The sequence below is a fragment of the Heloderma suspectum genome, chromosome Z, assembly GCF_057233095.1.
Source record: "Heloderma suspectum isolate Gila_16-S chromosome Z, 16-S_ref, whole genome shotgun sequence".
Lineage (NCBI taxonomy): Eukaryota > Metazoa > Chordata > Lepidosauria > Squamata > Helodermatidae > Heloderma > Heloderma suspectum.
In genome coordinates this window covers 14022029-14046207 of record NC_139476.1, presented here as the reverse complement: position 1 = coordinate 14046207, position 24179 = coordinate 14022029, and the positions used below count along the sequence as shown (strand labels likewise).

The following is a 24179-nucleotide window of genomic DNA, read 5'->3' as shown; positions in this document are numbered from 1 at the left end:
GCGAAGTGACTCACTCCTGGATAACCCCACTCCTTCTGAAGGAGAATATGGTATCTTGGGGGAGGGATTAGAACTTGCTATAGCTGGACTCTTTTCTCTGTTCTCCCTCCCCCGCCCTCTTTTTCAGGAAGTGGAAATTGCCAGTGTTGATGCTTTCCAAGGACGAGAGAAAGACTTCATTATCCTGTCCTGTGTCAGAGCCAATGAACACCAAGGAATTGGCTTTCTGAATGACCCCAGGCGTCTCAACGTAGCTCTCACCAGAGCAAGGTACAGAAGGAGCCTTCCAGTGCAAGTCAGCAATCGGTGCCAGTCCCATAGAGCCTTTTGCTTCTCTCCAGTTAAGAAGTTCCAATTCCTGGTCACTTAACATTGCATTTCTGGCCCTTGTTGCTGGGTAGAAAAACAATGGTCTTCACCGGCTCTGAGTTCAGGCTGTTGTTGTTATTGGTGCAGGCTACAAAGAGCTCAGCCAGTGATCAACGAGTCACCTTGTGTGGACTGTCCTTGCACAGATGTTTGGAAGTATATTGAATTAAGAATTTAACTGTATTCCACAGGTCACTAGCCATTAACTCTGTGTGCCTTTATTTAAATATGAAAAGTTGCACACTCTTCTTTGGTTGGCAGCTGTGAGACTGCCTTAAAAATCAGACAACCAAAATAAAAGTAGTGACCCATCAGAAATACACACACAGAATAAAGTAAGCAGAAACTACAGCGCCATGAGATTAAAGCCAATTTAGATGGTCTGCTTAGATAGGAATTTAGATAGGAAGACCTAGGCAAATAGGGTCTTTGCCAGGCACTGAAAACATCAGTGTGGGTGCCAGGCATATACAGCCTGCCACAACTGGTAAGGCCCTCTCTTCCGCCATCCCCTGCCTGACTTCAAAAAGGAGGGGATCTGGAGAAGGGCATTGGATAAGGGACATAATATACAGGCTCATACCGGAGTAGGTGGTCCTTCAGGCAGTATTGCTGGCAGGGAGCAGCTGTGTCTGGGCAAGAGCCAGCCAGTTTCCCACTTTGCCAGGCTGCAGGGCTTTGCGGTTGACTCCTCAGGTACGGCGTCATCATTGTCGGCAACCCAAAGGCGCTCTCCAAGCAGCCCCTCTGGAATCACCTCCTGAACTACTACAAGGAGCAAAAGGTGCTGGTTGAGGGGCCCCTGAACAACCTCCGCGAGAGCCTCATGCAGTTCAGCAAGCCTCGGAAGCTGGTCAACACCATCAACCCCGTGAGTGCCACGCCTGGGCCTGTTTGCGCATCTGCGCACTCAGCAGGGAGGAGGAGGAGCGGGGCTAGAGACCCTCAGCCTGCCTCCCCTTCTAAAGGGGGCATTACAGAATTGGTGGAGTGAAGTGGCCCTCAGCACACTGGGGCTCCACCTGTGGAGGGTAAACTTAATAAACAGCCGTATGCGGAGTCAAACCATTGGTCCATCTTGCCCAGTATCTTCTACAGCTTTTGGGGGTCACTTGCACAGGTCTTTGTTGCCAAGCAGATTACCACTCCACCACCACCACCTGCACGGCTTGGGTGAGTGACAAAGTGGCAGGGAGACAAAGACTTCAAAGGGATCTCATGAGTCAACCTGACTTTGGCGTTCCCACCCCCAAACATGACCAGTTAAACTCAATTATAAAGTATTTTTTGTTGTTTTGCACACTGCCTTTCAGCTATAAAAGCTCCTCCCCCTGCAAAGTGGTTTATAATAATAAAAAAACAACAGGGTGTAGTTAAACAAGCCAAGATAAAAACAGCCAAAAATGAGTCCACAATAGGCAAGACTGAAATGTGCTAGATGCTTGGTGGAACAGAAATACTTTGGCCACCTGACTAAAAGATGACAAAGAAAAGTTCCACGACAGGGGGTGCCACCACTGGAAAAGCCCTGTCTCCTGTCCCCACTATCTACACTTCTCGTGGTGGCGGAATGTGGAGCAAGGCCTCTGAGGATGACCACAACTAAAGGGCAGGTGCATGCAGAAGGAGGCAGTTCTTCAGATATCCTGGCCCCAGATGGCAGAAACCAGAATCTTTTACATAGAATACTCTAAATTTTAAAGGACTACATATCACCTTGTAATCCTTACAGCAATCCTGTAAGGTAACTCAGTATTATCTCATGGGGGGCGGGGGAGCTCACTAGAATGACAGTGCCTTCCCTAAAGCAACCTGATATGTTCATGGTAGAGGTAAGATTCAAACTGGGAACTCCCTGATTCATAGCTCACTCTGTTAGCCACCCTGTTATACTATCTACAGAAACACGTGTGCAAGCTCCGCTGGAAAGGTGATTTATGGAGGTGGACACCCACTTCTTTTTGCAATTTGTTTCTTACTACAAGCTTCCTATGTCATGGGTGATAACTGCATATGACATCATCTTTCTTTCCTCTCTGTAAGTCTTGATTTGTCCCCCTGTCCTAGGGAGCCCGGTTCATGACAACTGCGATGTATGACGCCCGTGAAGCTATTATCCCTGGATCAGTATATGACCGTAGCAGCCAAAGTAAGAGATCTTGGGAACTCTCCTCCAATCAAAACAAAAGTTACCCTGATTGCAGAGCCATGAATAGTTAGGTTGGTTGACTAGGGGAAGCAAAGCACCCACTGGACATGGAATAATGGGCTCAAGTTCCAGGAAGCCAGATTCTGGCTGAACACCAGGGAAAACTTCCTGACTGTTAGAGCAATACGACAATGGAACTGATTCCCTAGGGAGGTGGTGGGCCCTTCCACACTGGAGGCATTCAGGATGAGGCTGGACAGCCATCTGTCGGGGATGCTCTGACTTGGATTCCTCCATTGAGCAGGAGGTTGGACTCGATGGTCTTGTAGGCCCCTTCAACCCTACTATTCTGTGATTCTATTCCAGTCACAGCCTTTCTCTTGCATGGGGGGTTGGGGAAGCAGCTCATCCTGCTCTGGGGTTTTCCGCTCATCTTTGTTCCATACTGCTCAATAAGATGAATCCCATAGGTGACTGCATAGTAAGCCTTGACAGCAGAGAGTGGAGTATTACAAAAGTATTTCCTTTAGCCATTTAAAAGGCCAGAAGTTAGGAGGCAGATCTGTATCTGTGGCGGGTTGAAAGGCCTGAGGAAAAACTAATGCCTCGCGGCTGCCATCTTATCCTGTGATTCTGTTTCTTGGATGTCGCTGGATCCCTCGCAAACTCTCCCTCTCCCTCTCCCCAGGCCGGCCCTCCAACATGTATTTCCAGACCCACGATCAGATCGGGATGATCAGTGCCGGGCCGAGTCACGTCACTGCCATGAACATCCCCATCCCATTCAACTTGGTGATGCCTCCCATGCCGCCACCAGGGTATTTTGGACAGGCCAACGGGCCAGCTGCTGGTAGGATGCTCTGCCCTCACAAGTGCTTCGCGGGCTTATGTTGTGCGACCACTGAAATGCTAAGTGTGCAGGGCAGAAAGAAGGAACCGTAAAGGAGCGGGGGGGGGGGGGAGTTTGCTTATTTCCCCCCCCCAATAGTGGCACATATTTGATGTTGGATGTTGCTCTTAAAACCTCAGCAAGTATAGCTGTCTAGATCTGCATACATGCCAGTAATGCAAAGCATTCCACATTGGGTGTTGGTGGAAGAGCATGCCCTAGTCTCCCTCAGTGGAGGAAGTTATTCTGAGATAGAACCCTGCTCCATAGGAAGAGCCCTGAAAATACTTGTAGGCCTTTCCATTTCCATTGGCAGAGACTCCACCCAGTTCTGGTTTCGCCGACTCCACAGTGGCTGTGTTCTTCTGCAGCTCCTGCTCCTTAAATCTGCTTGCAAGGCCACATACATTTCCTGCCCTCCCTTTAGACATCTACAGTGGCAGGGGAAGCCATGTCATTGTCTTAAGGCAGCCTGGCCCAACCTGGTGCTCTGCAGATGTGTTGGACTGCAATGCCCATCATTACCAGCCGGCGTAGCCGCTGGGAACCAATAACTAAACGAGTTAATAGGAATTGATTCAGTATACTTAATCAGTTTCCTTATTTAATCAGTCTGTATGTTTGACCCTGTCCTCTGTGAATTGACAGTCAACAGCAGTTAGCTTTGGGTAGCTGCAGTGTTTGGGAGGCAGGACTCTCCAGAATTCTTTCTTCTGGAGACAAGTGGAAGGGGACGTCTTGTGTGAATGCCCTGTTGGTGAGCTTCCCAGGGGCGTCCTCTAGCTGGCCAGGATTGGGAGCCGAATGCTGGATGAGATGGAGCCTTTGATCTCCCAGTCTTGTGTATGTTTTCCCATTCTGTGGAGGTGGATCCCCAGATTGGAGAGCTTGAGCGAGTCTGTCCACAAATGTCCTCTGCCCCATCATGTATCTTGCCTGAGCTTTCTCCATTGGATGCAGGCTAGCTGCTGCAGTGGATGCGCTCCTGCTGAATGCGTGTCTTCCTTCTGCGTGTTGAAATCTGGTTGCTCTTGCAGGACGTGGGAACTTGAAAGGCAAGACTGGCCGTGGCGGGCGCCAGAAGAACCGTTTTGGGATGCCAGGGGCTAGCCAGGCGAACCTACCCAATAGCCAGGCCAGCCAGGATGTGGTCTCCCAACCGTTCTCTCAGGGCCCACTGACTCAGGGCTACATCTCCATGAGCCAACCATCGCAGATGAGCCAGCCAGGCCTGTCCCAGCCAGAACTGTCGCAGGTAACAGCCTCCTGAGCAGCTTGGGGTGGGGGGCTCCAGGGCAGGTGCTGCGTATGGGTCGATGCCCCGGCCTCTGCAGCACCCTGGGTGGTGGCATGCTGTATAATATCTGTCTGATTTTTCCTGGGTTCCTCAAGAAGTGCTAGTGTCTCCTTTAAAGCCCTAAACCAGGGGTGGGGAAAGCATAGTCCTCCAGGTGTTGTTGGACCACAACTAGTGCCACCCCTCACCATTGGGTTGCTGGCCAGGGCTGATGGGAATTGCAGTCCAACATCATCTGGAGGGCTACGTGTTCCCTATCCCTGCCCTAAATGGCCCAGGGACAGGTTCCCTCAAGAGTTGCCTCCTCCCATTTGAAGCTGCCTGACCTTTTGAGATCAAGGTCAGAGGCCCTGATCCCCAAGCCATACAGTAGGTGGAGACAAAAGACGGGGCCAAAACTATGGAGTGCCCTCCCGGTAGAGGTCTGGCAGCTTCTTTCCTGTCTGCTTTCAGACATCTATTGAAGATGTTTCTACTTCAACAGGCTTTAATGATGAATCATTCTGCTGTTTTTAAGAGATTTTTGTGATTGCTGCTTCTAAGTGTTATTGCTCCTTTTCTTGTTTTTACTTGTTTTATGTATTGCTTTTTAAAAAAATATTTATTTTTATTTTTGAAAGTTGCTTTGATCAAAAAAGAAGAATGTAAATGAAAAATAGTGTGTATTTGTATTTTTCCATCTACATACCCTGCCACATGGCCCAACAGGCCCTCTTAGATGAAAAACGTCACTTAACAGGAAAATTCTCTTTTTTTCCTCCCCCCCCCCCCCCTTTCAGGATAGTTATCTTGGTGACGAGTTTAAATCTCAGATCGACGTGGCCCTGTCGCAGGATTCGACCTACCAGGGGGAGCGCGCGTATCAACATGGAGTGACGGGACTGTCACAGTATTAGAGCGTAAGGCGGTTCGGAGGATGGAAGTGGCAGGGGGAGGACAGCTTGGCAGTTCCCTCAGCATCTTTTGCGTTGAACACCCAAGCGGCCCCTCTTGTCCTATTAAATAGGGCCTGAGGACTGCGCTAAAAAAGCCCAACCAAATAAAAACGTTGGCACTGGAGCTGTATTAGTTTTTATTCCAAACATGCGCAGCTGATTTAGATGCCTTATTCTCTTCTTGCTATTTTGGGGTGGGTGCTTGGGCCTGCCAGAACAGGGCTTTCTAACCCAGCAGTAGAAGTGGAAGAGGCGGGAGTGGGGGCTGAGGGGCCTGCGAGAAAGGACCAGGGTGTTCTGGATAAAGACGCCTTGTCCCTGATGCTTTAGGAATGAAATCTACTTTCTGTCTGCCCTAGTCCTTCACTGGGAAAAAAAAGCTGCTGCCACCCCAAACCCGTCATTTTTAAAGCATCAGAATTTGGAGGTCCCCTGTGAAACTGACTGGCAGTAGGTTCAGGTGTAACAAATGGAATCACTGGTTTGCCCAAGGCACTGTTACCTTGTGGAACTCACTGTCACAAGGTGCGACAGCTGCTGGCTTTGGTGCTTAAAAAAGGGTTAGACAAATTCATGGAGGATCAGCATCGATGCAGCTGGCCGTCATAGCTGGATGGAGCCCCCAGGCAGAGCCAGTTACCTCTGAGGACTAGATGCTGGGGACAAAGAGGAGAAAGGCGGCCTCCTCATGTTCTGTTTGAGCTGCTTTGGGGATCTGTCTGGCAATAAGAAAAGTCCTGTGTTAATGGGTCATATTGTGAGTGGTGACAAGTTTCATGGTGTGGTGCTGAAATGCCTCATCTATCCACTGGGCGTAGCTTTCTAGGCTGTTTATAGCAGCAAAAGCTATAAGCTATCCCAGATCTCCTGGTTATGGCTGTTGAGCCATTTATGATGGGTTCTTGTGCTCATAAACTCTCCGCCAGCAGTATCCCCAGCGTTGCAACATTAATAGCATTCTTTTCCTCTTTTATTTAGGTTGAAGGAGACGAGCTAAGCTTGTGTGGAGCTTAGTTCAACAGCATTTTATTCTGGGTAATAAAAATAAAATAAAATGGATACCTGTTTTCCACTGCTAAAACTGAAGCAACTCTGTGAGAGCAACAGGAGAGAGAGGTAGAGAAGAGAGCGAAACCAACGGAGTGGAGAAAGAAGAGAGCGCGAGAGAGAGCGAAAGAGAGAGAGCCCACTGCTAGCTCACTGAGACAAGGAGACTGACCAGAGATGGGAAGAGAGCACTGGAGGACCGACTGCGCCTCGCTGTGGGGGAGCCAACTCGCCCCGGAAGAACTGAGTGGTCAGCGGAGTTCCCTGCCCCCCCCCCGCCGTCAACACACACACTGAGAGAATGAAAGCGAGAGAGAAGGGCCTTAGAAGCAAGATTCAGTTCATTCCATTCTCATTGTGAGCAGGGCTTCACTTTTCAGAGCAGGGCAGGGTGAGAAAAAAAAACCCATCTCAGAGTTGTTCATGTACCGATCTCTTTTTTGTTTTTCCTTTTTTCAAAAAAAACCCTAGCACGTTGGCCTATTCAGGATCAAGCGCATCATCCGAGAGGAGATACTCCTCCAAGCTTGTGGGAAGCCAGCTGGCTGGTACCCGACTCTGAGATGAGGTTTTGCTGTCCAGAATCCAGCTTTAAGCCTCACGTGTGGCCTCACCCATGTTCTGAATGGGCTTCTTGCGACAAGATGGGGTGGTTCCTTTTTTCCTTTTTAAAAAGAGATTCTTTCAAAGAAGCACTGGATATTTTTTTAGGAGTTTGTCTCTGAAATCTTAGTAGTGGACCTGGGGGAGGGAAATCCTTGCTCTGAGAATATATATATATATATATATATATATATATATATATATATATGGCATTAAACTGTGTATATATATATATACACACAGTTTAATGCCTAAATTAGAGCACCAATCATTTTAAGATCTTTTCAGTGTAATTTCAGTCAATTGGCCTCTTCTTCCAAGGGAGGATAGCAGTCAGCAAGGAACCCGGGGCATCCCGAGGGTGAGATGGTGGAGGGTGAAAAAATGCATTGTCTGCTTTAATCGGCTACTGCCTGGGCTTGGCTCTGTGTGACGGCAAGTTTTTTTTTTTTTCCTTTTCTGTAAGACATCCCATATGCTTCACAAAAGGGAGATCGGGTATCTGTGCCCTTCAGCCCAATAGGAAAAAGGACTCTGGGGCTGGGCTGCTCTTTGTTAGCTCCCACCGACACTGGGGAAACAGTAGTGGAAACTGGGGATTATATTGGTTTTGAAGTAAAGACTCTAAAGATACATTGAGGCAGGTTGGGTAGGGGTGGGCCGGGGCAGGGAGAAGAGCAGGCCGGTCTTGGAAGGTGGCCGCTGATAGAGGGATGTAATCCTTGGAGCATAGTTTTGGGGTGGGGGTATTGTTTTGATTGTGTGTTTTACATACAGCAGGGGATGGTGGAATGAGTTGAGTACCAGAAGCTTAAACAAAGCTAGAGACCACGGTGGGGAGCGTATCCCTCTGGCAGGCTCCTCCGAACTACAGCTTGGAGTCAGACTGGGAAAGGGCACCTTCCACTACCCCCACCATCCCGATTGTGCTAACAGCAGGAAACATTTTTATCTGCATCAAAACTTTTTTTTGGGGGGGGGAGCTATGCCTGTTCCCTGCTGTTTGCTTGTTTTTTTTCTCCCCCCTAAGATGATCTCATTAACGTGCTAATGCCCTTTACCTCTCTTGAGACAGTTTGACCAACCTCCTAGTCGTGGTTTTTAAAAACTTATGAATTAAGTTAGCTTTTTCTGATCAAAGGGCTCTAAGCATCTGTTTTAACTTTCTGTGAGTGTTGAGGAACTCAAGGCAACTTACATAAATGTACTTAAGAGAACCCCTCGCCTTTTTATTTAGAAATTTCAAAATCTATCCAGTTCCTTCCCCCCCAAAAAAAACCCTGCATTGCTGTTGTGCAAGAAGTGTACTAGACCTCTTTTGCCCCTCCTAGAATCCATCAGGCCTCCACTTACAGCTGCAGAATTGGGAGGGGTGTAGCACATGCAATGAGAACCTCTAACCATTCTCATTAACTGGAAAAAGATCTCCAGAATTTAGATTTCTACCATGTGTAAGGAAAAGAGGATGCAGGCCACCTTCCTGCCTAAAAGATGGACTCTTATTTATTCAGGCTGCTCGAGGGCTGTTCCTCAACTTACTCCACCCCCACCCCCCTTGGGTAGGCTGTGTGGCTGCATAGATTTTTGAGCTAGACTTTAAGTGTTTAAATTACCCTTTTTGTGTAATGCAATCCACTGAGTAATGTAGCTCCCTCCTTCTACTGCTTCCCTGATTTCTCCCGACCCCCTCCTCATATTTCACTAGTTAACGCTGCTTGCCTCTGCTTTTGTGTTGGATTACTTCCCCCACCCACTTTGTAGCAGTTATACAATTCTGAGTTTTTACATAAAACCCACGAAAACATCAGTGCTAGCACGGTGTTAAGATTTTTTTATTTTTTTTCTGTCTCTGTTTTAAAATCTGTTTTGTCATCAAATTAATAAAGAGCTCTTGCATTCAGTCTCTGGGAGCTTATATTTTGATAATGACATTCAGCTTGTTCACTACACACACCCCTCTACCTTGTATGCCTGGCTGTGTAAACCTGCAAGCTCTCTTAACACAGGTTAGAAGATACTTTTTTTTTAGGTATGTATGTCTTCATCTTGTCCACTTACTCCCTTCAAATGTCTTAAGAAAGCTTCCATGTCACCTTTCTGCAAATAGCACTCAAAATGGCTAACAAATAATGCATACATATAGAAACAAATGAACCAGTCAGTCTTGGGTTCTTTATTGTACTGCTTTGTATTGTGCTTAGAGGGCACAGCAGGGGGACTAGATTCTGCAAGCTGTATCATAGAATCATAGAATAGTAGGGTTGAAAGGGGCCTACAAGGCCATCGAGTCCAACCCCCTGCTCAATGCAGAAATCCAAGTCAGAGCATCCCGGACAGATGGCTGTCCAGCCTCGTCTTGAAGGCCTCCAGTGTGGGAGAGCCCACCACCTCCCTAGGTCATCGGTTCCATTTTTGTATTGCTCTAACACTCAGGAAGTTTCTCCTGATGTTCAGCCGGAATCTGGCTTCCTGTAACTTGAGCCCATTCTTCCGTGTCCTGCACTCTGGAATGACCAAGAAGAGATCCTAGCCTTCCTCTCTGGGGCAGCCTTTCAAGTCCTTGAAGAGCGCTATCATATCTCCCCACAGTCTTCTCTTCTCAAGGCTAAACATGCCCAGTTCTTTCAGTCTCTCTTCATAGGGCTTTGTTTCCAGTCCCCTGATCATCTTTGTTGCCCTCCTCTGAACACTCTCCAGTTTGTCTGCATCCTTCTTCAAGTGTGGTGCCCAGAACTGGACACAGTACTCCAGAGGCGGCCTAACCAGTGCTGAGTAGAGGGGAACTAGTACTTCCCGGGATTTGGAAGCGATGCTTCTATGAATGCAGCCCAAAAGAGCATTGGCCTTTTTTGCAGCCACATCACATTGTTGGCTCATCTTCAGCTTGTGATCGACAACAATTCCAAGATCCTTCTCGCTTGTAGTGTGGTTGAGCCACGTATCCCCCATCTTGTAACTGTGCATTTGGTTTCTTTTTCCTAGGTGCAGAACTTGGCATTGATCCCTATTAATCAGCATATCAGTTATGCATAATTGGATTCTGTTCTTTCTGAAGTGGTGGCCAGGAGCAAAATGTACCTCTGCTAGCCATTTTGCCTCCCGCTACACGTAAAGCACTGCATGATCACTTTTTTGATTGCTCTTGTAATATACAAAACAGTTGGTAAAGGGGCGTAGTAGAACCTGCTGCCCTGTAGAGTTTTTTAATGTGGAACATTCAAAAATTAAACCTCTCTCTCCCCCACTCCCCATCTGAAGTAGTGCAGTCTTCTGCATATGTAAACCAAGTCTTGGTTAGCTGCTCCTCTGCCATCTGTGATGTTACCTGTAAACTTTCAGGTACATTCTTTGCCATCCATGAGGGCTAGAAACTTTGCCTTTCATTTTAATGACCACAGAGATCCTTTGGAAGCTGAATTTGAACAAAAGGGCAGCCCTCCTTTAGCATTCCTGTTTCTTATTGTGGTCAGATTATAACTGAATTTAAGAGCCTTGTAAAGCTGGAGCTAAAAAATCAACTTATAGCCCCATACCAAAAAAAGGGAAGCACCAAAGAATGTTCAAACTATCGAACAGTGGCACTTTTTCCACATGCCAGTAAGGTAATGCTCAAGATCTTGCAAGGTAGACTTCAGCAATTCATGGAACGAGAATTGCCAGATGTACAAGCTGGGTTTAGAAAAGGCAGAGGAACTAGAGACCAAATTGCCAATATCCGCTGGATAATGGAGAAAGCCAGGGAGTTTCAGAAAAACATCTATTTCTGTTTTATTGACTATTCTAAAGCCTTTGACTGTGTGGATAATAACAAACCGTGGCAAGTTCTTGGTGGTATGGGGATACCGAGTCATCTTGTCTGCCTCCTGAGGAATCTGTATAACAACCAAGTAGCAATGGTAAGAACAGACCACGGATCAACGGACTGGTTTAAGGTTGAGAAAGGAGTACGGCAGGGTTGTATACTCTCAACCTACCTATTCAACCTGTACGCAGAACACATCATGCGACGTGCTGGGCTTGATGAAGCCAAGGCTGGAGTTAAAATCGCTGGAAGAAACATTAACAATCTCTGATATGCAGATGATACCACTTTGATGTCTGAAAGCAAGGAGGAGCTGAGGAACCTCATGGCGAAGGTGAAAGAAGAAAGTGCAAAAGCTGGGTTGCAGTTAAACCTCAAAAAAACCAAGATTATGGCAACCAGCTTGATTGAGAACTGGCAAGTAGAAGGAGAAAACGTGGAGGCAGTGACAGACTTTTGTCTTTCTAGGCGCCAAGATTACTGCAGACGCTGACTGCAGCCAGGAAATCAGAAGACGTTTACTTCTTGGGAGGACAGCAGTGACAAATCTTGATAAAATAGTGAAGAGCAGAGACATCACACTGACAACAAAGGTCCGCATAGTTAAAGCAATGGTATTCCCCGTAGTAACCTATGGCTGCAAGAGCTGGACCATAAGGAAGGCTGAGCGAAGGAAGATGGATGCTTTTGAACTGTGGTGCTGGAGGAAAATTCTGAGAGTGCCTTGGACTGCAAGAAGATCAAACCAGTCCATACTCCAGGAAGTAAAGCCAGACTGCTCACTTGAGGGAATGACATTAAAGGCAAAACTGAAGCACTTTGGCCACATCATGAGAAGACAGGATACCCTGGAGAAGATGCTGATGCTAGGGAAAGTGGAAGGCAAAAGGACAAGGGGCTGACCAAGGGCAAGGTAGATGGATGATATTCTGGAGGTGACGGACTCGACCTTGGGGGAGCTGGGGGTGGTGACGGCCGACAGGAAGCTCTAGCGTGGGCTGGTCCATGAAGTCACGAAGAGTCGGAAGCGACTGAACGAACAAACAACAACAACAAAGCTGGACACTGATGGTCTCCTACTTGCTTTAAATTATATATTTTGCCAGCTGTAGCTTTCTCTTCTACAGTCTTAACCCAGATATGTAGTGAGATATGTCTACCCTGACGTCTACTCCCAGGAACTGGCTTAGGTGCATGCTACAGCAGTGTTACTGGGGCCTAGTTGCTTTCACAGGTACAGAGACTTTCCTAAAGATTTGTGTGAGGCCTTGCTTTGTAGCACTTGCCTCACCACCGCCTCTCTTCCCATCTATAATAGAAGAGCTGTCTGCAAGGATGTTTACTCTTGCAGTAGCCTGTCCTCCAGCCATTTAAGAGCCCAAGGGGGTGATTGGTCTTTTGGTTAAAGACATGGATTGTTCAGCTGTTCAAAGTAGTCTGCAGCCAGAGCAATTTATGAAGTGGGGGACATGCCTCTATGTTCATGCGCACCTGCATTATAGCCCATGTGCACTACAGACAAGATGCATCCATTCCTCACTGAGGCATTTTACTTACTGAACACCTCCCTCCTGTCAGATCATGCTTAAAACTCCCACTAACAGTGCTTGAACAAGGCAGCAAAAAAATAGGGACATGACTGTTTAGCAAGGGCAGCCATCTGGCCATTGTGAGGAGGACAGTTGAAGAATATGCTGTAGCAGGCTCAGTGTATGCAGTGTTCAGAAAACAACTGTGCCTCAGTTGCCCTATCAACACATCTTTCCTGTCCCATCAACACCGCTTCATCCTCAACATCTGACCTGTGAGCTAGCACTTGTTCCCAAGTTCTGAGGTTGGCCTTGGAACATGCAAAAATAGCTGGTGAGGGCAAAAGAAGCTACTCCTGGGGTGTCCTTCCTAAATTGCGATAACGCAAGTAACTTGGTCAAGATACTGAGTACAAGGCAGCATCAGCCTCAGAGCCCCAAATGCCAAATCACATAGTGCCCACCCTGCCCCTGCAAAGCACAATCAAATGCCAATTTCACAGAAGGCAAATGGGTGGTGCTCAGAGAAACACAGCATAGCCAACTGCCCCCTCCCTCTAGCCTTTCATGTGTATGGGTTTACAGAAAAAAAGGCTGCCCCCGGTTGGAAATGAGAGGCCAAGCTAAATGAAGTTAGCGTCTGACCCAGTTCCAACATGACTTATTCACAGGAAAAGTGTGCACAGGAATTACAGCCTAGCAATAAAGGGAAGCTGAGACCCCACTTATTTTTTTATTGTCTATTTTAATTATAACAAACCAATTTTTAAAATCTCTCCACCAGAAGACACCAAGGTGCAGGTTTAAAAGGCACGGAGCATTGCAAAAGCAGCGTCCCCAGCTCTCAATAGGTCTCTGTCCAAGGAATATACTCAAGAACAGCCACAGGGCCATATTTCAAAATGAACACATGACAAAGTAAAAGACAATTGAAACACCCTCTCCCCAAATATTTGAACGTGGCTCTGCCAAATGCTGAGCAGGAGTTGATTGACAAAAGGATTCTGAATTATTTTTAAGCAATCAGTAATCCACGGTTATGCAGAAATCTAGCTAGCCACATGCAAGAGGATCACGAACCAAAGGGGCACAGCTTGACCACTTGGTTGCTCTTAATGCAGAGGGAAGGGGTTGGCATTTTTGCATGAGTGTCCAAGTGATAGCAGATCAAAGTGAGTCTTGTTGGTGTCTGCCAAAACTGCTAGGGGAACGCAACTTCCCCCTTACCGGCAACCACATTCGTCCACCACCATGTCCTCGTAATGCCTCAACACCACGTTGTCGTTGTTGTCGTAGTACAGGATGGAGATGGGCGACAGGCGCACTGGGACGCAGCAGGGCTGGGGCGTCCCCTCAGGGTCGAGGGAGTGGACGATGGTTTGCAGGATGGCGTGATTGGTGCTGTTGAGCTCCTCAGTCAGTGGGAAGGGGCACTCCCCCAGGCAGTAGTTGGCCATATAACCTTGCGGGGCGATAATCCAGTTCTCCCAACCCACGTCGCTGAAGCTGATGTACAACCGCCGAGCCTTGCAAATGTTCCCGCCCGTGACCGGCACGTAGTAAGCGCTGCGCTTCTTCCTGGTGCTTTTGCACTGTTCTGGGGCGAGGGAGACCACCAGCAGGGAGGTCTCGAGGAAGGAATCTACGCTGGAGCAGAGGCTCCGGTCGGGCAAAGCAGGGGCACCGATTTCAAGGATCAGGCCCAGATTCCTGCTGTGTGCTCGCCACTCCTTTGCCACCTTGGTCAGATCGAAGACGAACGACTTGTGCAAGTGGGCAAAGGATTGCTCTGCCAAGAGCTTGCGGCTGTATGAGTGACTGGACATGCCCTCCAAGGCAATCTGGGAAGCTCTGTAGAGGCTCAGCTCAAAGGAGTGAACTGGGCCTGAGGCATGGTACAGATTGTGGCTGAATTTGATCTCCAACTGGGCCATCGTCAGCACCTCCCCTTCGTCCAGGGCGGAGAGGTTAAAATACAGCCGCTTTTGGAGACATAACCAGCTCTGGGCCTCCTCTCTGTGAACATAGCCACCTAGAATGGAAGCCAAAATGAACAAATAGTGAAACAGGAATATTAACTGGGTCAGGCTGTGTCCACCAGACAGGGATGCTAAACAACTCATGTTCATGTATTGAGCATTACTAAAATAACTGCGACATTTTCTTTTTGATTACGGAGCACTGCAAGCTGCTTGAGGTGAGCCAGATATCAGCTTGCTTGGGGGCTGAGCAAGGGCAGCTGGCTAGGCAGAGTAACAGCATGAGAACATCTCTCTGATTCTGTGCCTGCTGCCTAGCACAGGAAAGCACATTCTGCCATCCAATCTGAGGGTGGGGAGGAGTAAATCAGGCATGTGGCGCTGGCCAGCAGAAACCAGATAATTACTGATTTATTCAAATAGTTTCAAAACAGGAACAGAACCATCAATCTGAATCTTAAGACCTTGTAAACTGACATTGTCCTTAACACCTCTAATTTGAGCATATTGATATTTATATATTCATCACACTCTTCCACTGAGGAGTTGAGGGCAGTTGACCTCCTATCTCATATTTCACAGCAGCCCTCTGAGATAGGCTAATCTGAGAGAAAGGGAGAGTTCTCAGCCCAAGGTCACTGAGCAATCTTCATAGCTGAGTGGAGACTTGAACCCAGGTCTCCCCAATCTTAGTTTGACACGCTAATCAGCCTCTTAGCATGTTAGCTTTCTATGTGCAGGGAGCTGAACACATAGCTGTCTACACTGAGGTTCACTGAGCATTTAACTGAGCGTGATCTCTGCTAGCAATTCTCCGAGGTGGCAGAAAGTAAATTTAGATCTATTATTAAATCTCTGGATGATTTGCCCCAGCTCTGACTCCCACTTGTTTAACAACAGCAGCCACAAAATTATTTCTTCTCCCTTGCCCTAAATTATCCTGCTGAAATGAAGAAAATTTGGGGCAATCAGGAGCAGATCTTTCTTTTGAAAGACTGTGAGTTCCATCCAGTTTTGGTACTCAAAACCAATTCCTGGGCTGAAAATGCTTCCATTCCAAGCATGTTTTTTGCACTAGGCTCCAGTTGGTGGATCTTGCAGTTCTAGTAAAAACAACCCCAAAGTAGATTTTGCACATCTGCCCACCCCTGCTTTAAGCAGAGAAATGACTTTTTCTAGTCCTGTTCCCCCAAATCCCCTTTTTAAATGGAGATTAAACCTGGGACTTTCTGCATGCTCCAGTCTAAGGACTACAGCTATGCCTTTAAGAACAGCTGGATTTGCAGACCTTTAGCAAGCAGTAATGCTGATCAAGGGCATGAGAAATCTCACCATTCTATTACTGCAGCTCAAATTACTTAAAAGCCCATGAGCAGCGCAGGTGGAGTTTTCCTGGTCAGTTGGCAACCTTTTCTGTGTGCACAAGGCTGCAGACAGGTGAAATGAGGCGATAAAAGGCTCTGTTCTTTTGCATCCGGAATAGGACAAGCCCTGTTAATGGATGGCCAAATGCAGGGATTGGGGTGGGAAGCATTTTTTATTATTTATACAAACAGGGAAAACCCAGACAATGGACAGAGGTGGCCTATTTTTCCTTGAAAATGGATTTGTATTTCACTATTGATCTGCACTCATATCAACTTTTAATTCTTACAACAGGGCAGAATGTGTGTGTGTGTTTTAAAAAATATTTTAAAGTACACACAAGTGTAATATGTATGATAGTTAATAAATGCGAGAGATTAATATTCATACATTAGTAAATCAAAAGGAGTGAGAAATTAATAAACGGGGATTAGTACTTCAATCCATCTGCAAAACAGTGTAAGACAATGGAAAAAAAATGGTAAGAAGAGATGCAAAGTAGAAAAAGGAGTATTTGCAGATCACCCTAGGAATGTCTACAACTCCACCGAGTTCAACTGGACTTTCTCCCAGGTAAGTGTGCATAGGATTGTAGCTTTAATAGAACGTCAGATAAACGATGACTAAAATAATTGGTTCTAATAATGGGAAGAGGTGGTTCTTCCTACATTTTGTAGGTTGGTGTTTCAATACTCTCTCTGAAGCAGCCCTAAGAAATTTCCCAGATCTATTCAGGCAAGTATCACCTGGCCCGCGGCCCCCTCCCCCCCAGTTTAAAAGAAAACGAAAGAAAGAACAAGAACGTGTTAAATGCAAAGCTTGCAAAAGCAGAAATTGGCAAGTGCAAAGGGATTCTGAAATTTAGCTAGTGGGCTTGCAGCACAATCCTGTGTCTACTCAAAAGTAAATCGTATTGCGTTCAATGGGGCTTACTCCAAGGTAAGTGGGTATAGAATTGCAGCCTTAGATTTCCATCTTTTGTTGATCTGACGGTTCCATAAAGCAGGTCCCAAAGGAAGAAACACTTCAGAATCCTATCAATAATCATATTTGTGCCAAATCTGATTGCTTTAACCAGCTGGAATCAGAATTATGGGCATCTACTTGCATTTCATACCGCAGCTCCTCCCTCCACTCTACTGTTATCTTTTTTATTGTCATTTGTAAACTCCTTGGGGCTGAGATCTTTTTGTTTTTGCTTATGAACCTCTACAAAACCCCGATGTACTACATCAACATCTTTCTTTCTGCTAACATCATCCACACTCATAGTAATATTACCGAGGACTTGGGGTTGTACCGTTGTATGCAATGTTAGTCTAACTTAAGTACCATTCATTTCAATGGATCTACTCTCAGTAGGATTAAAACTGGATACCACCCCAAAGCTGCAATCCTGTATACATTTAGCACAAACCCCATTGAATTCAATGGGACTTTTGAGTAGACATGTATTAGATTGCACTACGAAAGTGGTTTCTCTACCAGTAATTATTTATTCTGCTTTGCTGCCATTTGTTTTATTGCAGCTTTATTGTTATCTTAAGTGTTTGTAAGTGTGGCTTTAATTGTTTTACTGGTCTAGTTTTGAAAGCTGCTTGAAGAGCTTTGGTTAAAGAGTGGCTATGAAGACACCTAATCAATAGATTATGCCAAATTCGTTCTTATCCTGCTGTTGGGGTTGTATTCAATGCGAGTCTGAAGCCCCATTCATTTCAATGGGTCTACTTTAAGTAGGAGTAACATTGGATACAACCAATAGTTTTATTGTATAAAACTGATCTCAGTCATTGGAACTGATTTTTAATGCTCATCTTTATAAACTTGTATTTTGCATGCTGCTTTGAGCTTCTTTTAGAAAGCAATGCAGGCTGTAACTTTAAAACAACAACATACCAGTAAAATGCATTCGTTAAATTAATGGATGAAGACACAAGTTTCCCAAATCAGAAATAAGATAGCTCCCCCAAAACTTTAACCATACCTTGGTCAGGGAAGACACGAATGATATTTCCAGGTATATTAAACTCTTCGACCCAACACCAACCCTTGGAGTCTTTCTCAGCCGGCAAAGAGTTGGTTCTTTTTTGGAACATCTTCCACAACACAGGAGGGACCGGCCCAGGCGATTTGGGTCTGGGTCTGGCCCTCAACCCCAGAGACTTTAAAAGCAAAGTTTCCTGCAGTTGCATATCCGTCCCTCTTGCCAAGAAGGCCCAAAACATCCCAAGAAAGCCCAAACTGAGCTGGAGGTGCAAAGGTCCCATTTTTCTTTGCTTAAAAGAAAAGATCTAAATGGGAGGCTCTTGAGGAAGGAGTTTCTTTTGCGGACAAAAGGTAGAGCCGCTGGTGGGGTGTCCTGCTCAATTCCTTGGAGAGGAAAAGATGGGAGGGGGGGAAAACGACTCTTCTTTTTTTGGGTGGGGAGACTAACCAGCAAGAGGAGAAGGGGTGGAGGAGGACTCGGTTGATAAGGGTTGATTGGATAATGAGTGTCTTTGATCTTTGGGAGCTCACATAACATGGCCAGAAATCCATCCCTGAAGCCTGGGTGATGGGCAAAACCAGTTAACCCTTCCTTCCCCTGCACTGAGGACAACTCCCAGGCCAGGTGAGATCTTCCTAGTGCCCCGTTCAGGGAAGCCCTGTGGGAAAGACATTCTAACAGTAACAATTTCCGGAGGAAATTATTTGTGACAGTCTGTTGTAGAAAGAATAGCAATGAACTTGTGGCTCTTTAAAGTCAAACACATTTATTCTGGCAAAAGCTTTCGTGGGTTGCGTGGCCCTGATCACCTGCGTGGCGTGTTATTTATCCAGATTTATTTTTTTGTCCAGCTTTAATGTCATTTGTAAACACGCTTTGCTGCTATGGCAGTGACAATCACACAGAGCATATTTAATTGTCTGCTCCGTAGTAATCAAGGGTGCAATCCTATACATGTTTAGACCGAGAAAAGGCCTACAACTCCCAGCATTCCCCAGCTTTGCTGGCTGGGGAATGCTGGGAGTTGTAGGCCTTTTCTCAGTCTAAATATGCATAGGATTGCACCCTAAATCATGGCTTCCAACTAGTCTTTGAAAATCCCCCTGAATCAGCATTTGTGGGGAGAAATGAAGACCATCTTTGCCTCAGCTTTCTGGTTTTCATTTTGAACTTCTTCATTAAATCTTCCAAATCCTGGTTTCTTTTCTCTAAATATAATGTTTCTGAACTGGATAATTCAAGCCTTTGGCAGCACATTCAATAATTTCCTCATACAAAGCCTCCTTGCATGTCAAGGTACCCTAACCCTTCTGAAGTTTGTCATTTGCATCCTTCTTCTTTGGATGCCAAAATTCCAGGTTTATATACGTAGGGCAAACAGGGCAGTTTCTTGGAGAAAAGGATAAATGGACACAAATGTGACATCAGAAAGGGCAATAAAATAAAAATTTAAAGAACAGTAGAGGAACATGTCAGCCTCCCAGGGCACTCTGTGTCTGACCTTAACGTAGCCACTGCAGAGCTAAGAAAAGGGCAAAGGGGATGTAGAGTGAGAGACAGCTGAGTTAGAATTTGTCAACAGGTTCAATTCTATCACCAGAGGATAAAGGCTTAAAAAAAAAAAAATCACACTGCAACTGTTAATTGGCTTACCCAGTGCCAGAGTGTTTGTGTAATCAGCAAGAACCACATTGTGCATGACCACTGTTGAAAATGTGATTGTCACTGTCAAGGACTTTCTGCATTTCATTGCCCTCTGACCTCACTGTTTACCATTCTCTTCCCTGGCCTTCCCCCATGTAAAGTGTACATAAACCTGAAAATCTCCATAATCCATCTATAATCTGATCTGATCTTCACAAAAGTTTATGCTGGAATAAATGTGCGAGTCAATGGGCCAATCACAGCTGAAGCACCCACTAACAGCAGAAGATGATTGGAAGGAGGCAATTTCAGGGCACAGCAGAGCATGCAGAGACACACCCTAGGCATTCTTGTCTCTAGCTGGGAACTTTCAGGCTCACAGGGGTCTCCCATTGTTCAATTAACATAGAGAAAGCATGGTATAGTAATTAAAAGTATTGGAAGAGTTTGTCTGTTGTATTCCTGTATGAGTCATTGTTCCATGTTGGTCTTCCAGTCAGAGGCTTGTCCAGAAAGATCCAGTAATATCAACGCCCTATTTTGAGGGCAAGTCATTTTACCTTTAAACCTTCCAGCTTGTGAAATCTGCTTTCTTATCCCACTCCTCTCATCTAGAGCCAGTTTCCCCTAAACGGCACAGTGTGAGGAACTCTCTTTTCTTTCTCAGTGGCAAAAGGTACTCTGCATATGCTCAAGCACACTTTTGCCTCTGTTCTTCATACATTTCGAGGAGTGATCCATGGCATTAAAAGCACACTGGGGCCGAAAACAAAGCCCCTTGGTTTACTCTTAGCTCCATCTCTGTGCCAGAAAAAAAGCTTTGCAGGCCCCATTTTGATCTGTTTGGAACTGACAGAGGAATCATGCCAGACATAAAAGTTGTCAACTACAGATGACATTGATCAGAGCGTCCCAGCGGTGTGTGTGTTTTTGCTTTAGTGTGTTCCACTGTAGGTCTTAAAAGTTTGTAGGCCGCCCTGCAACCTGCTGACAGGCAGGACACAAATCAAATCAATTAATTAAAAATGGTGACCCCCCCCCTCCCCACATTATTTTGCTGCCACAGGCTGCATCTCCTCTCTAGTTCCCCTCTATAAGGAAGGCCATGTGGCTGGGTGAACCCACTTGCAGGGAACCAAATTTTCACAGCATGTTTAAGGCAAAGTATATACCTCTGCTGGACTTGGAGGTTTTATGAACACTGCTATTTTGGTTACACTTGTCTCATCCCTTTTAAAAGCATTCTCAGCTAGCTGGCCATGATCACATCTTGTAGCAGCGAGTTCCACAGGTAAAGAGCTAGTGTGGTGTAGTGGCTGGAGTGTTGGACTGCGAGTCAGGAGATCAAGGTTCACTTGGCCGTGGAGGTTCACTGGGCCAGTCACAGACTCTCAGCCCAACCCACCTCACAGGGTTCTTGTTGTGAGGATAAAATGGAGAGAAGGAGGGTTACGTCTGCTGCCTTGGGGTCCTTAGGAGGAAAAAAGGCAGGATATAAATGTAATAAATACATAATAAATAAATACATAAATAATAAATACATTGTGAACTGCCCAGAGAGCTTCAGCTATTGGGCGGGATAGAAATGTAATAAATAAATAAATAAATAAATTTACGTTGGGGTGGGGAAGTATTCTTTTTACTGCCCTGCATCTCCTGTTGCAATAAATCTCATCGGGTGATCCCAAGACCTGGTATGAGAAGGGCAAATGTGGCGATACTGTTCCAGCTGGGTGGGGAACGTCACCTAGTGGAAAACATGGGCAGCAAAATGTACAAACATACTACACGCATTCTGTCTTGCCACCACCTGCTTCCAATCTGTTTCTGGAACCAATTCACAGTACGTCATATCTGACAACAGTACTTCATATCTTGGGTCTTGATGGATTCAGCCTCCTCCTTTATATACCTGTGCCTGAAGGTCATTTATGGAGGGGGAGACTGTCTTCCAAGTTCCCCCTCAATCTGAAGTTCAGAGGGTGGCCATGACAGACAGGGCCTTTTCAGTCTAGGCCCCTCAACCTTTCGAAACCAGGCAATGACCTTTCCATTCTCCCAAGGCTTTTGACGACCTTGTTAGTTTAGTCCTTGTGGTATTGGTGGTAGTTTTAACTTCCGTGTTGGCTGGTTGTTTTTAAGCTCTTGTTATTTGCATTGGTGTTGCTGACTGTATTGTGTATGTTTTGCCATTGCTGTTCCTTTTTTTAAAACAAAAACAGACTGTCAGATTTTTCAAATGGTATTATTACATTTTAATCCATTTAGTCTGCCGTGTCGACAACTTGTTTGTAAAGTGTCTAAACCCAGGGATGGACAAATTAGATTATGATCTACTGGTCGGTATCTCAGTGATTTAGAGGATCAGCAAAGTGTTCTGACTCTGAATTGTTTAACAACAGCAGCATGGGTGCCCACTCACTGCTGCATTACCAGTTAGAACCTCTGATCTATAGCTGCTCAGATGTATCTGTACAGATATACAGGAAGTCATCCTATGGGTAACTGGATTTACTTCCTCAGCCACCTTTTTTTTGCATCTGGATCCGTCCACTCCCAGCTACTATTTTGTATTTGGCCACAGCTGGTAGATCTTCTTGTGGTTCTAGCAAAAACAACACCACCACCAAAAACCCAGTAACAAAAGTAGATCTTGGCATCCTGAAGTCTCAAGCCGGCTAGCAAAGATCTCTCTCTCTAGGTTAGGTGAATCGGACTGATTCAATAGAAGACATATTCATATGAGACAAATTGCACTTTATACAGGGGCAGATTTAAGGGTCACACTCTAGACATGTTCGCAAGAGGCCTGGACCTGAGCCCCTACTCAAATTTGCCTTGCGTGTGTGGTGAAGTAATTCTATTGGGCAATTAATCCTGCTTCACCCTCTCAGGAAAGACAGTCTGGAGGACTACAAGCTTCTCCTTTTTAAACATCATGATGGGGTTGTGTGTGTCTGCGGGGATCCTTAGGAATCTGGCATTCTATGCAGTTTTAGACAATTTGGGGGTGCGAGGGGGGGGAGATGAAAAATTCCAGCTAAGCTCTTACAAGTTGGATTTTTTTAATGAGAATTCTTTCACAAAAAGATTGGCATTTAAATAACACTAAAAACAAGTATGCAGACGGAATGCCTCATCTTGTTCACACATGGTGGAACACCCCATAGCAGAAAGGGCTGGAGCAAAAGAAAAGCGATGTGAAAATGCTGCAAGGTGCACATCCAAACCAAACCAGGGCAACCTTGAAAATGAATCTTGTCAATGCTGTCCCCTCAGGAAATGAGAATACGGCATGCTTGTGTGTTAATGCAGCTATACTAATTCATTAGGGCTTTGTAAAAACAAAAAACAAATCTTCCCTTAAAGGCAAGTTTCCTCAACATGGTGTCCTCCAGATGTTTTGGACTTCAACTCCCATCAGCCCCAGGCAGCACGGCCAAGACTGAGGAATCCTGGGGGATGTACCCTAAAACACTGGGAAGGCATCTGGTCAGAGAAGTCTTCTTTAAGGGACAAAATTGCATGTTATTTCCCTCCATCCCCCCCCCCCATCCCCAAAGTTGGTACTGAAGCTAGAAAAAGAGCATTAATCATTCGGGGACCCCAGTTTTACAACATGTCCTATTTTGAGGGTGATATTGCACACTTCGGAAGTGGGACAATTTCCACCCACCTCATGTTAAGTTTTTGCCTGGGTTACAATCAACGCAAGTGCCACGAGAGAGAGAGAGAGAGAGAGAGAGAGAGAGAGGGAGAGGGAGAGGGAGAGGGAGAGAGAGAGAGATTAAGGACACAATCCTATGCATGTTTAGACAGAAAGAAAAGTCCAACAGCTCCCAGCATTCCCCAGCCAGCTATACTGGTTGGGGCATTCTAGGAGTTGTTGGACTTTTTCTGTCTAAACATGTGAAGGATTGCACCCCAACTTGTCAACCCCTCTAATGTTTGGGCTTCCCTTCTCTGCAACTTTTGATGACTGCTCATTTGCAAAGCACACATTTCAACAAGCACCCGTTCCTGGTGCAAAATCTGGTGCAGTTGCTGAAGATAAGAGGAGCCCTGCTGGATCAGACCCAGGGTCCATCTAGTCCAGCATTCGGCTCACACAGTGGCCAACAAGCTGTCCACCAGGAACCCACAAGCAGGGCACAAGTGCAACAGCACCCTCCCACCCATGTTCCCCAGCAACTGGTGTACATGGGCACACTCCCTCTGGTACTGGAGGTAGCACACAGCTATCAGGACTAGTAGCCTTTGATAGCCTTCTCCTCCAGGAATACATCTATCTAATCCCCTTTTAAAGCCATCCAAACTGGTGGCCATCACTATGTCTTGTGGCAGCGAGTTCCATAGTTTAACTCTGCGCTGTGTGAAGGACTTCCTTTTCTCTGTCCTGAATCTCCCACCAATCCACTTCATAGTATAACCCTGGGTTCTAGTATTCTGAGAGAGCATGCTTGAACATTTTTTAAAAGCATTAATAAAAATACTCTATAATTTAAAAAAGAAAAGAAACATATTATTCTACAAACTTATTTTCCTTTTTAGGGTGAACCAACAGTTTTAAATGGGTCTATCAGC

At 45.9% G+C, this 24179-nt stretch overlaps 2 protein-coding genes across 3 annotated transcripts in view; one reads left to right on the top strand and one right to left on the bottom strand.

Annotated features, from left to right (window-relative positions):
• The window catches only part of UPF1 (UPF1 RNA helicase and ATPase), a 29833-nt gene extending 22818 nt beyond the window's left edge, over window positions 1–7015 (top strand). The window contains exons 18-24 of one of the 2 annotated variants that reach the window (XR_014786498.1): window positions 128–270; window positions 1037–1240; window positions 2437–2518; window positions 3207–3368; window positions 4445–4662; window positions 5484–5603; window positions 6618–6784. Coding sequence is in view for 1 of the 2 variants with exons in the window: in XM_084826075.1 (XP_084682201.1) it covers window positions 128–270; window positions 1066–1240; window positions 2437–2518; window positions 3207–3368; window positions 4445–4662; window positions 5484–5600 (897 nt within the window). In the remaining variant the exon portion in view is untranslated. Of the gene's footprint in view, window positions 1–127; window positions 271–1036; window positions 1241–2436; window positions 2519–3206; window positions 3369–4444; window positions 4663–5483; window positions 5604–6617 lie in introns of both variants that reach the window. The other variant, XM_084826075.1, reaches the window with a different exon arrangement.
• A 6759-nt stretch (window positions 7016–13774) lies between these two features.
• Window positions 13775–18231, bottom strand: GDF1 (growth differentiation factor 1). Its single transcript, XM_084826083.1, has 2 exons — window positions 17949–18231; window positions 13775–14652 (listed from the first exon to the last, which is right to left on the bottom strand). The coding sequence occupies exons 1-2, from the start codon at window positions 18229–18231 to the stop codon at window positions 13844–13846; spliced, it is 1092 nt and encodes a 363-aa protein (XP_084682209.1). The 3' UTR covers window positions 13775–13843.
• Between the last annotated feature and the right edge of the window lie 5948 nt (window positions 18232–24179).

What these genes read in the sequence shown, in the direction of transcription:
- GDF1 (XM_084826083.1), bottom strand. Translation starts at nt 18,231, where the DNA reads ATGGGACCTTTGCACCTCCAGCTCAGTTTGGGCTTTCTTGGGATGTTT. An exon ending in TCGTGTCTTCCCTGACCAAG is followed by an intron (nt 14,653 to 17,948) that starts GTATGGTTAAAG and finishes CTTCCATTCTAG; the next exon opens with GTGGCTATGTTCACAGAGAG.